Source organism: Hemitrygon akajei, chromosome 8, assembly GCF_048418815.1.
Source record: "Hemitrygon akajei chromosome 8, sHemAka1.3, whole genome shotgun sequence".
In the NCBI taxonomy this organism is placed as follows: Eukaryota; Metazoa; Chordata; class Chondrichthyes; order Myliobatiformes; family Dasyatidae; genus Hemitrygon; species Hemitrygon akajei.
Window position 1 is genome coordinate 131,454,721 of NC_133131.1, and position 12,436 is coordinate 131,467,156.

The following is a 12,436-nucleotide window of genomic DNA, read 5'->3' on the forward strand; positions in this document are numbered from 1 at the left end:
TGGTGAGATCCCACATGGAGGATTGTGTACAATTTACTTTTTTTGCCCAGAAAAGAATATGGACAGTCAATGTTTCCGGTTACTGCCCATTTCCTTCCATAGTTGTTGCCTGACCTCCTGAGTTCCTTCAGGAGCTTGTTTTTTTTTGTGCCATGTTGCAGCACCTGCAGACTTCTGCCTCTCTCAGAAAAGGATATACTTGCTGGAGAGGAAGTAAAACAAAGGTTCAGCGGACTGGTTTCAGCTCTAGTGAGCATGTCAAACAAGTGGAGGCTGGAGTTTAGCAGAATGAGAGGTGACCTCTCATTGTAGATAATTCTTAGTGGGTTTGATGGAAGGATACATGAACGTTCCCCTTGCCACAGTTTCAAAATAAGGGTTAGGCCAGCTGGATGTGAGACACAGAGAAATTTCTTTACTGAAAGGCTGGTGATACACCCCAAAGGGCTGTACAGGCTATCAATTTCAGTCAAAACATAGATCAGTATGTCTTAGAATATTAAAGGATTCAAAAGGTAACAAGGAAATAATGAAAATAGCGTTTAGATATTGACCATGACCAAGATCTAGTTGAATGGTAAAACAGACTCAGTGAAATGCTGAGGAATCTAATCCTCCCCCATTACTTATGCTCTTGTACATTTCAAATTATTAGGTGATACCAAGAACAAACAGAAGTCACTTTTGTACAGCGATATTGTCAGCCAATTTCAATGGCCCCAGATTTTCTGATGACAAAACAGACAAATTACCTTTGTTTTTCCTGGAACACATTTTGCTATTTTGTCCCAGCGTTCAGAAGTCCCCTTTGGATACTGCTGTAAGGCTAGTTCAAGCAATTTTTGTTGATTTTGATTCCACATTTCAGTAGCTTCTTCTGAAGCTCGAGCTCGCCCCTTTCTTTTCTTCTCTTCATCACTCTCATCATCTTCCAAATCTATATTGTCAAAGTCTCTCTGGCGCTTTCCTTTATGTTTCTGTTCAATTTCTTCTTGGATCATGTAAGTTTGCTCAGGTATTTTAGTATTTTTCCGTTTCCGAGGCTTGGTTTCTGTGGTCAGTCTGTCAACGTAGTTACTTGGATCATCCTCATTTTCAAGCCTTTCACTGTCTTCTTCTTCAATCTCCTCATCCCTTTTAGTGATTATATGGTCAGGTAAAGTTGTTTCACGTTTAGCACTCTTTAAATTCAGAGGTGCAGACTTCAGTTCAAATAGTTTCACTGTTCCTGATTTTAAAAAAACACAAGCATGATCAGGACACATATATACCAATGCTCACCACAATTGTGCTTTAGTAAGTATCGGAAAGACTTTGTATTCAAATGGATCACAATTGTCATGATGTGAAGTTTATGGATAAGAAGTGAGCCAGTCTTTGATGTTAAAACACAAAGAAATAATTAAAAAACATTAAAAAGTTCCTTCTTTCTTATAGTCACTCATCTAGGAATCAGAGAAACAGAGATTCTAAATTCTTCATCAGATTACACTGACAGAAACACGGTACAAAAGTTGCCGTTGCAATGCCGAGTCCCAGCATGACCGGCTCTACTGTTGGACCTGCATAGAATGAAGTTTTAGTTGCATGACATGTGGACCTAATGGACCTCATTCTGTGCCGAAAACTTTGTCATCTGCAACTTCATAGGTTTATGCAAGTCAGAGAATTCCTCTGTGATTGACTAAATACTTCAAAGGGAACTGCTGGCCATAGTCTGCATAATGTAGCCTGTAAGATGATGGGAAAGAAAAAAAAAAACTCAAATTCATGCTTCCAAGAAGCAATCTGAAATGTATCCTAATTTTTCAATTGCAAATGCTATACGAGTAACTAAAATCACAATCATTGAAGTGCAGAAAAATAAACTAACATGTTAGGACTAGGGATTTTACCAATGTGAAGGAATTTTAGAAAGGAGTGTCAGACCATAAGACATAGGAGCAGAATTAGGCCAATTGGCCCATCAAGTCTGCTCCACCATTTAATCATGGCTGATCCTTTACTTTTCTCCTCCTCAACCCCATTTCTCTGCCTTCTCCCCATAACCTTTGATGCCGTGTCCAATCAAGAACCTATCAATCTCTGCCTTAAATACACCAAACGACTTGGGCTCCACAAATACCACAAATTCACCATCCTCCGACTAAAGACATTTCTCCACATCGCTGTTTTGAATGGATACCCTTCTATCCAGAGGCTGTGCCCTCTTGTCCTAGACTCTCCCACCATGGGAAGCAACCTTTCCACATCTACTCTGTCTAGTCCTTTCAACATTCAACATTTTCTGCACTTCAATGAGATTCCCCCCATATCTTTCTAAATTACAGCGAGTACAGACCCAGAGCCATCAAACATTCCTCGTACGATAACCCTTTCATTCCTGGAATCATCCTTGTGAACCTCCTTTGGACCCTCTCCAATGCCAGCACATCTCTTCTAAATGCTCAATTTTTTTTAAATTTCCTGTGGCCATTCCTAGTATACTGAAGAAGCTTAAATGAACAACTTGCATCACCTCCCAGCTTCTTACTTCATCCCCCCCTCTCCCATTCACCTAGCTTCACCTATCACCTTCTAGCTTGCCCTTCTTCACCTCCCCCTTATCTTCCTATTCTGGCATCTTCATCCTTCCTTTCCAGTCCTATTTAAGGGTTTCGGCCCAAAAGGTCAACTGTTTATTCATTTCCTGCTGAGGTCCTCCACGGTTTGTGTGTGTTGCACTTCTATTAAAATATAACATATTACACATACCTGGTGTAGTTGAAACAAAGTCCTTGACTTGCTTAGCTTTTGTTGTAACCTAATTTGAAACAAAAAGTAATTTACAATTCATCAAGCAATCAAAATCAAATATGTTGGAACATTTTAAAATATGGTTAACTGAACAATTTTGGATCCATTATTCCACCCCCACCCCCACAGAATTCAGGAGAATTACAAAATGGCTGATGCTTGTGATGCAGAGACCTGAAGACCATCAAAAGACAATGAAGTAATGGCAACAAAGAAAATTATAAACAATGAACGGAGGCTGGCAGAGAGGAAAGGGGAATAAACAAGGGGGGGAAGAGGGGGAAGCAAGGGAGACGGTGTGGAAAAGAGTTAAAAACATTCATTCCTACAAGACAACCAAATCTGAAGGCAACTTGCACTACCAATTTGAAAGAGTTAAGGATGTCTATGGGATTCATGTTTTATCTGGAGAAAACTCTTCCATAACACTAAGTACTTGGAGAACTTTTACAAATGGGCAAAGGAAAAAAATCAATGACAACCCCTACTGCCTTTGACAGCCTCAATGGATGGGAGACTCCTTTGCCAGGAAGAACTGAGAAAAGGTGTAGAACATTTAGCTATGTTTATCCCAAATACTTACAAAACACAATCACCTGTTCTGTACGTACTGTGTCCAGAAATGGGCACCAAGACAAGGATAAACTGCTGCCAAAGAACCATCCAACTTGGGGAAAGATATCCTTCAGACTGAGCAAAAATCACTTGTTTTCCAAAAGATGGTTTTCACCATAAATGGGTGATGTAAGCAGGAATGCTGTAAGGTCCAACATAATGCGCTGCAAGACAAATTGAACACGCTTGCAGCCACTGCAAAAGCTCTACAGGCAAATGCTGCAGCCCAGAGTCTTCCTGCCTTTGCATGCTGAGTGACTAGAATCAGAGTTAAAATCGCACGTACTACTTGCTCAGTAGTTGTATGCAAAAGATAACTGATGTTAATGTTAAGTAAATGGAAGCAACATGGCTTAAAATGAAAACGTTCGCTTTAATATTCTGTATTTTGAAATTAAAACACATTGACGGCTAGCTTGGACTGTGCTGCAAAAGGACTTGTACCTACTCTGCCTCAGCCTTAGAAATGGGAGTACTTGCAACCAGTTGGTAAGTGAACCAAACTGTGTGATTTAAATACTTTTCTATTTAACTATTACAGAAACTGCATTAGTAGGCACTAGACTAGGTAAATTTCTATCTGCACTACAGAGAAAATTACACTACATTACACGCACTATATATTTTTGCAGTAAGGTCATTCTGCCAATGGCCTTTTTGCAAATATATTTTTTTTAACAGGACAATAAATGGTTAAAACAAGATAGTATTTAGGGCTGAACAGGCTTTACATAAAAATATGCACAATTACCTTACTTATCAAATGTTTTTAGCCACACCAAAATATATTAAAGTACACTGTATATACTGATGCAAAATGAAGTAACTTCAAAAATTTACAAAATTCACAGCTGTCAAACAGGTTATTTTAAAATCTCATAGGACTATACTCGGGTTAACTCTGAATAAGTGCTCCCTCTGTAAAACTACAATATGACATTGATGAATATACACACTTATCTGAATTCTTACATTGTACAGATCTATTTATGGTAGTCGCCTACTATATGTAAAAAAAATGTGCAAAAGTTCAATTTTCATTATGAAAAGACTGACTTAAGTGTGTCTAAAATATTTTTCTGATCCATTCTACTTCTACAGGATTTCTTTATTTCTACATGCATGCACATAGTTTGCATTACATGGCACATAATTTAATTCCGTTTGCCAGCAACTTTATACATCTTTTTGGCATTGGGACTGATTTATTATGGTCACATGTACCAAGATACAGTGCAAAGCTTGTTGTGAATACTGTTCATACAGATCAAATCATTAAACAGTGTATTGAGCGAGAATAAAGTTCAAAGTAAATCTATTATCAAAGTTCATATGTCACCATATACAAACCTAAAATCCATTTCCTGCAGCCATACCCAATAAATCTATAATTGAATAATAACCACAAAAGAATCAATGATTTATTGTACCAACTTGGGCATTCAACTGGAGTGCAGAAGACAGCAAACTGTATAAATACAAAAAGAACGAAATAATAATGATAAATAAGCAATAAAAAGAGAACATGAGAAGAGTCCTTGAAAGTGAGTCCATAGGATGTGGAAACATTTCAAAGATGGGGCAAGTAGAATTATCCTCTTTGGTTCAAGAGCCTGATGGTTGAGAGGTAATAACTGTTCCTGAATCTGGTGGTGAGTGTCCTGTGGTGCCTGTACCTTCTTCCTGATGGCAGCAGCGAGAGCATGTCCTGTGTGGTGGGGGGGTTCCTGATGATGGATGTTCTCCTGAAGTCAATAATCAGCTACTTGGTCTGGTTGGCATCGGCTAAGAGGTCGCTGTCATGGTACCACTCAACCAGATTTTCAATCTCTCTCCTATATGGTGATTCATCACCACCTTTGATTCAGCCGATGAGAATGGTGTCATCAGCAAACTTGTATATGGCATTGGAGCTGTGCTTAGCTACACAGTCACAATATTGTTTTACATTGTAAAACAATAACAATGCACAAAAACGCAAAAGCTTCCAAAAAGTGCAGTGCAAGTAAACGAGTAAATGTGAGATCATAACAAAGTAGACTGTGAGGCCATCTTATCATGTAAAAGGTCCATTCAAGAATCGAGTAACAGTGGGATGGAAGTTGTCCTTTTAAACTTGCTGGTATATGCTTTCAGGCTTTTGCATCTTCTGTCTGATGGGGGAGGGGAGTAGAGCAAATGTTCAGCCTGGGTGTGTGTGTGGGGGGGGGGGGGGGGCGGGTGTTGATTGTGCTGAGGTATACACAGAGTCCATAGACAGAAGGCTGGTTCCTGTGATATGCTGAGCTGTGTCCACAACTCCTAGCAGTTTCTTGCTGTCACACGTAGAGCAGTTGCCATACTAAGCCAATATGCATCCAGACAGTATACTTTCTATGGTGCATTGATAAAAATTGGGAAGAGTCGACAGGGATATGCCAAATTTGATTGGCTGCTTGAAGTAGAGGCGTTGGTGAGTTTTCTTGGTCATGAAATCAACATGGTTAGATCAGGACAGACTATCAGAACTAGGTAAAGCAAAAAAAGAGGGCATATAGTATACAAAAATTAGTGGGAAATTCGAGGATTGGATAGTTTTTAAAAAACCAAAAGACAATATAAAATCCATAAGGAGAGTCAAGATGAAATATGAAGGTAAACTAGCCAATAATATAAAGGAAGATACAAAAAAATTCAGAAACACGAAGAATTAAAGAGAGGAGAGAGTGGATATTGGGACAGCCTTTCAATCCAGAACCATTTTTGTGAACCTCCTTTGAATATGCTCCAATACCAGCACATCTTTTCTTAGATAAGGGGCCCAAAACTGCTCATAATATTCCAAATGCAGTCTGACCAATGCCTTATAAAGCCTCAGTATTATATCCTTGCTCTTATATTCTTGACTTCTTAAAATGAATGCTAACATTGCACTTGTCTTCATTACCATAAACTCAACCTGCTAGTTAACCTTTAAGGAATCCTGCACAAGAACTCTGAAATCCCTTGATACCTCTGATTTTTGAATTTTCTCCTGGTTATGTATATTGAATAGATTATTAAAAAGTGTGCAAAAACAGAAATACTGTATATTAAAAAAAAGTGAGGTAGCATCCAAAGCTTCAAAGTCCATTTAGGAATCAGATGGCAGAGGGGAAGAAGCTGTTCCTACATCACTAAGTGTGTGCCTTCAGGCTTCTGTACCTCCTATCTGATGGTAACAGTGAGAAAAGGGCATGCCCTGGGTGCTGGAGGTCTTTAATAATGGACGCTGCCTTTCTGAGACACCACTCCCTAAAGATGTCCCGGGTACTTTGTAGGCTAGTGCCCAAGATGCAGCCAACTAGATTTACAACCTTCTGCAGCTTCTTTTGGTCCTGTGCAGTAGCCCCTCCGTATCAGACAGTGATGCAGCCTGTCAGAATGCTCTCCACTGTACAACTATAGAAGTTTTTGAGTTGCTTCAAACTCCTAATAAAGTATAGCTGTTGTCTTGCCTTCTTTATGACTACATCAATATGTTGGGACCAGGTTAGATCCTGAGAGATCTTGACACCCAGGAACTGGAAGCTGCTCACTCTCTCCACTTCTGATCCCTCTATGCTTTTATTCCTTCCACCACAGTGCACGACCATACATTTCTCTGCACTATATTCCATCTGCCACTTCTTTGCCCATTCTCTAAATCTGTACAAGTCCTTCTGCAGTCCCCCTGCTTTGATAACACAATATGCCCATCCACCTATCTTTGTACCATCCTCAAACTTGGAAGAAAGCCATAAATTCCTTCATCCAAAATTCTGACATTTAAAGTGAAAAGAAGCAGTCTGAATACTGACCCCTGCAAAACATCTGCAGTCACCAGCAGCCAACCAGAAAAGACTCCCTTTATTCTCACTCTCTGCCTACTGCCAGTCAGCCAATTTTCTAACCATGCAAGTATCTTTCCTGTATTACCAAAGGCTCTTATCTTGTTACAAAGTCTCGTGTGCAATTTTGTCAAAGGCCTTCTGAAAATCCAAGTAAATAACATTCATTGATTCTCCTTTGTCAATTCTGCCTGTTACTTCCTTAAAGAACTCTAACACATTTGTCAGGCAAGATTTCCCCTTAGAAAACCATGCTGACTTCGGCCTACTTTGTCATGTATCTCCAAGTATCCTGAATCCTTATCCTTAACAAGCAATCCAACATCTTCCCAACCACTGTGGTCAGGCTAACTGGCCTGTAATTTCCTTTCTTCTGCCTCTCTGCCTTCTTAAAGCTTGGAGTGACATTTGCAATTTTCCAGTCCTCCGAAACTATTCGATAATCTAATGATCATGAAAGATCACTACTAATCCCTCCACAATCTCTTCAGCTACCTCTTTCAGAACTCTGGTGTGTAGTCTATCTGGTCCTGGTGACTTATCTAACTTCAGACCTTTCAGCTTCTCAAGCATCTTCTCCTTAGTAATAGCAACTACTCACTTTTGTCCCGACATTTGAATTTCTAGTATACAACTAGTTTCTTCCGCAGTGAAGACTGGCGTAAAATACTTATTAGGTTCATCTGCCATTTTTGTTCCCCCATTACTACCTCTTCAATGTCATTCCCCAGTTATCCAATATCCACTCTTGCCTCTCTTTTACTCTTTATACATCTGTCAAAACTGTTGACATCCTCCTTTACTTTCATTTTTTATCTTTTCTCTCCTTATGGCTTTTTTAGTTGCCTTCTGATAGCTTTTAAATGCTTCCCAATCCTCTAACTCCTCACTAATATTTGCAATACTATATGCCCTCTCTTTTGATATATGGTGTATTTGACTTCTCTTGTCAGCCACGGTTGGGTTGCCTCATCCTCTCTTTAGAATGCTACTTTATCTTTGGGATGATCTATCCTGCACTTTTTGAATTGTCCCCAGAAACTCGGGCCATTGTTGTTCTACCATAATCCCTGCTAGTGTCCCCTTCCAATTAACTTTAGTCAGGTCCGCTCTCATGCCTCTATAATTCCCTTTACTATAATACTGATACATCTGACTTTATCTTCTCCTTCTCAAACTGCAGGGTGAATTCTATCCTATTATGATCACTACTTCCTAAGAGTTCCTTTACCTTAAGCTCTCTAATTAAATCTGGTTTATTACACTGGACACAATCTGGAATTGCTTTTCCCCTACCAGCCTCGCCACAAGTTGCTCTAAAAAGCCATGTTGTAGGTACTCTACAAATTTCCTCTCTTAGGATTGAGTACTGACCTGATTTTCCTAATCTACCTGCAAATTGAAATCCCCCATGACAATGCTAACATTGCCCTTATTGCATGCCTTTTGTATTTCTTGTTGAAATGTATATCCCACATACTGGCTACTGTTTGGGGGTCTGTATATAACTCACATCAAGGTCTTTATATCCTCACAGTTTCTTAACTCTACCTATAAGGCTTCTACATCTTCTGATCCTATGTCACATCTAAGGATTTGATTTCATTATTTTTACCAACAGAGCCACTCCATCCCCTGCCTTCCTGCTTGTCCTTGCAATAGAATGTGATTCCTTGGAGGTTAAGCTCCCAACCATTATCTTCTTTCAGCCATGACTAGGTGATGCCTACAATGTCACACCTGCCAACCTCTAACTGCACTACAAGATCATCTGCCTTATTCCTTATGGTGCGTGTATTAAAATATCACATCTTTGTTCCTGTAAGTCATCACCCTTCTTGATTTTGGCCCTCTTGCACTTTAACTCATCCCACTGACTGTGATTCTGCTCTTTCATCTGCCTGTCCTTCCTCACAGTCTCACTACTACACTGCATTAACTTGTATATCATTGGTCCCATCCTCAGCCCCATCACTCCACTTCACATCCCCCGCCAACTTAGTTTAAAAACTAAGGTCCTCCTCGGGTTCAGGTGTAACCTGTCATAACTTCCCCAGAAGAGATCTTAAAGATTGCTCCCCAGAAAACAGCACAATGATAAATTTCTAAAAAGTATATTTCATTTTCATACATAGTGACAGCATTTTCCAAATTGTTTAGGACAAAAGCTGTTAATCATGCCTCATTCTTATTGTTTTAAAGGGCATGTGGGACAGCGTATCCAACTCAAATCCTTTTTGCCACACAGTGTCAAGCTTTACACTAATTAGAAAGGTCTGCTAGCATCGGCCCACCTGTCTGTTGTTTTGTTTCCTTCCCGACTCTCTTATCTGCATGGACAGCAAATCCCATCAGCTTGCTATCAAGGTCTGAATACAGGAGATTAATGACCGCAGAGGGGAACGGAATCAGCTTACATGCTCAGAGTTGAAAATATGATATTACTTTACAACTAAGTCATTCAAGCTGTCCCTGCCTCTAATTTAGCACAAGGGTAGTTAATAATCACATTGCAGTCTGGTCAGCCTGGCAGACAATTAAATTCATGTCCTTTTTCAAAAAATAAACTGAAGAATAACAGGTCAGATGTTTGTCACACAATCACGGTACCAGGAATAGTAGGATAGGAATGAGGATTAAGCCTGAAGCTACAATGCAAATCTGAAAATGGGTCAAAGAACAGATGTTAGAAGTCACAAAGAGTATGTTAGTACAGGTAATTAGTCAACAACTGAGTTTCAACTGAAAGAAAAGCAAATTGGTTTAAGTGAAAATCTGATGAAATAAATAAATAAATAAATACTAAAAGGCAAAGCCACATAAAACAATTCTATGTTTTTCTGGCATTTCTTTTTAAACTTAATGCCTTATGACTAATTCTTCAGCAATAGTTTGCACTATTGAGCTGGTTAAAAACTGTAAATATCAAACTATTTGCATTATACAGAATAGATAGCAATAAATAAAAAAATTCCTGATTATACACAACCAGATAAACTGAGTACCAATATTTCACTGAAAACACAGTACGGATATTTCCAGAATCTGAAATAAAAACAGAAACAGCTGCAGATACTCAGCAGGTCATGTGGTATCCATGGAGAAAGAAACAGAATTAATCATTTAGGGTGTTGACCCTTCATTAGAATTGAAAGGTTCCTAAGTGTGAATATCACCAGTCGCCTGTCCTGGTCCAATCACTTGGACACCATAGCAGAGAAAGCTCATCAGTGGCTCGACTTCCTAAGGAGGCTAAAGAAATTTGCCATGTCACCTTTGACCTGCATTAACGTTTATCAATTCACCTCAGAAGGCATCCTATCCGGATGCATCCGCAGTGTGGCAACATGACCACAAGAAGCTGCAGAGTTGTAGAAACTACTCAGTACATCACGAAAACCAACTACCCCCTCCATGCAGCTCTTCAGCGATGTAACGTGATATCTCTGGACCTCAACCTACCTCACTGATGGACTTGCACTGGACTTCCTCTACAATTTAATATACTGAGTGACACAGTAGCATAACCATATAACAATCACAGCACAGAAACAGGCCATTCCGGCCCTCCTAGTCCGTGCCGAACTCTTAATCTCACCTAGTCCCACCTACCCGCACTCAGCCCATAACCCTCCACTCCTTTCCTGTCCATATACCTATCCAATTTTACCTTAAATGACACAACTGAATTGGCCTCTACTACTTCTACAGGAAGCTCATTCCACACAGCTATCACTCTCTGAGTAAAGAAATATCCCCTCGTGTTTCCCTTAAACTTTTGTCCCCTAACTCTCAAATCATGTCCTCTCGTTTGAATCTCCCCTACTCTCAATGGAAGCAGCCTATTCACGTCAACTCTATCTATCCCTCTCAAAATTTTAAATACCTTGATCAAATCCCCCCTCAACCTTCTACGCTCCAATGAATAGAGACCTAACTTGTTCAACCTTTCTCTGTAACTTAAGTGCTGAAACCCAGGCAACATCCTAGTAAATCGTCTCTGCACTCTCTCTAATTTATTGATATCTTTTCTATAATTCGGTGACCAGAACTGTACACAATATTCCAAATTTGGCCTTACCAATGCCTTGTACAATTTTAACATTACATCCCAACTTCTGTACTCAATGCTCTGATTTATAAAGGCCAGCATTCCAAAAGCCTTCTTCACCACCCTATCTACATGAGACTCCACCTTCAGGGAACTATGCACTGTTATTCCTAGATCTCTCTGTGCCACTGCATTCCTCAATGCCCTACCATTTACCCTGTATGTTCTATTTGGATTATTCCTGCCAAAATGTAGAACCTCACACTTCTCAGCATTAAACTCCATCTGCCAACATTCAGCCCATTCTTCTAACCAGCATAAATCTCCCTGCAAGCTTTGAAAACCCACTTCATTATCCACAACACCTCCTACCTTAGTATCATCGGCATACTTACTAATCCATCATCCAGATCATTTATGTATATTACAAACAACATTGGGCCCAAAACAGATCCCTGAGGCACCCCGCTAGTCACCGGCCTCCATCCCGATAAACAATTATCCACCACTACTCTCTGGCATCTCCCATCTAGCCACTGTTGAATCCATTTTATTACTCCAGCATTAATACCTAACGACTGAACCTTCTTAACTAACCTTCCATGTGGAACTTTGTCAAAGGCCTTGCTGAAGTCCATATAGACTACATCCACTGCCTTACCCTCGTCAACATTCCTCGTAACTTCTTCAAAAAATTCAATAAGGTTTGTCAAACATGACCTTCCACGCACAAATCCATGCTGGCTACTCCTAATCAGATCCTGTCTATCCAGATAATTATAAATACTATCTCTAAGAATACTTTCCATTAATTTACCCACCACTGATGTCAAACTGACAGGTCTGTAATTGCCAGGCTTACTTCTAGAACCCTTTTTAAACAATGGAACCACATGAGCAATACGCCAATCCTCCGGCACAATCCCCGTTTCTAATGACATCTGAAAGATCTCCGTCAGAGCTCCTGCTATCTCTACACAAACTTCCCTCAAGGTCCTGGGGAATATCCTGTCAGGACCCGAAGATTTATCCACTTTTAAATTTCTTAAAAGCGCCAGTACTTCCACCTCTTTAATTGTCATAGGTTCCATAACTTCCTTACTTGTTTCCCACACCTTACACAATT

General features: G+C 39.8%; 1 protein-coding gene across 3 annotated transcripts in view; it reads right to left on the reverse strand.

Moving 5' to 3' along the window:
* Positions 1 to 12,436, reverse strand: part of dnajc1 (DnaJ (Hsp40) homolog, subfamily C, member 1) — a 206,258-nt gene that overhangs the window by 10,642 nt on the left and 183,180 nt on the right. For all 3 annotated transcript variants that reach the window (XM_073054644.1, XM_073054645.1, XM_073054643.1), the window contains 2 exons: positions 2,755 to 2,803; positions 753 to 1,228 (listed from right to left, as the gene is read on the reverse strand). In XM_073054644.1, the coding sequence (XP_072910745.1) occupies positions 753 to 1,228; positions 2,755 to 2,803 (525 nt within the window). The remainder of the gene's footprint in view (positions 1 to 752; positions 1,229 to 2,754; positions 2,804 to 12,436) is intronic.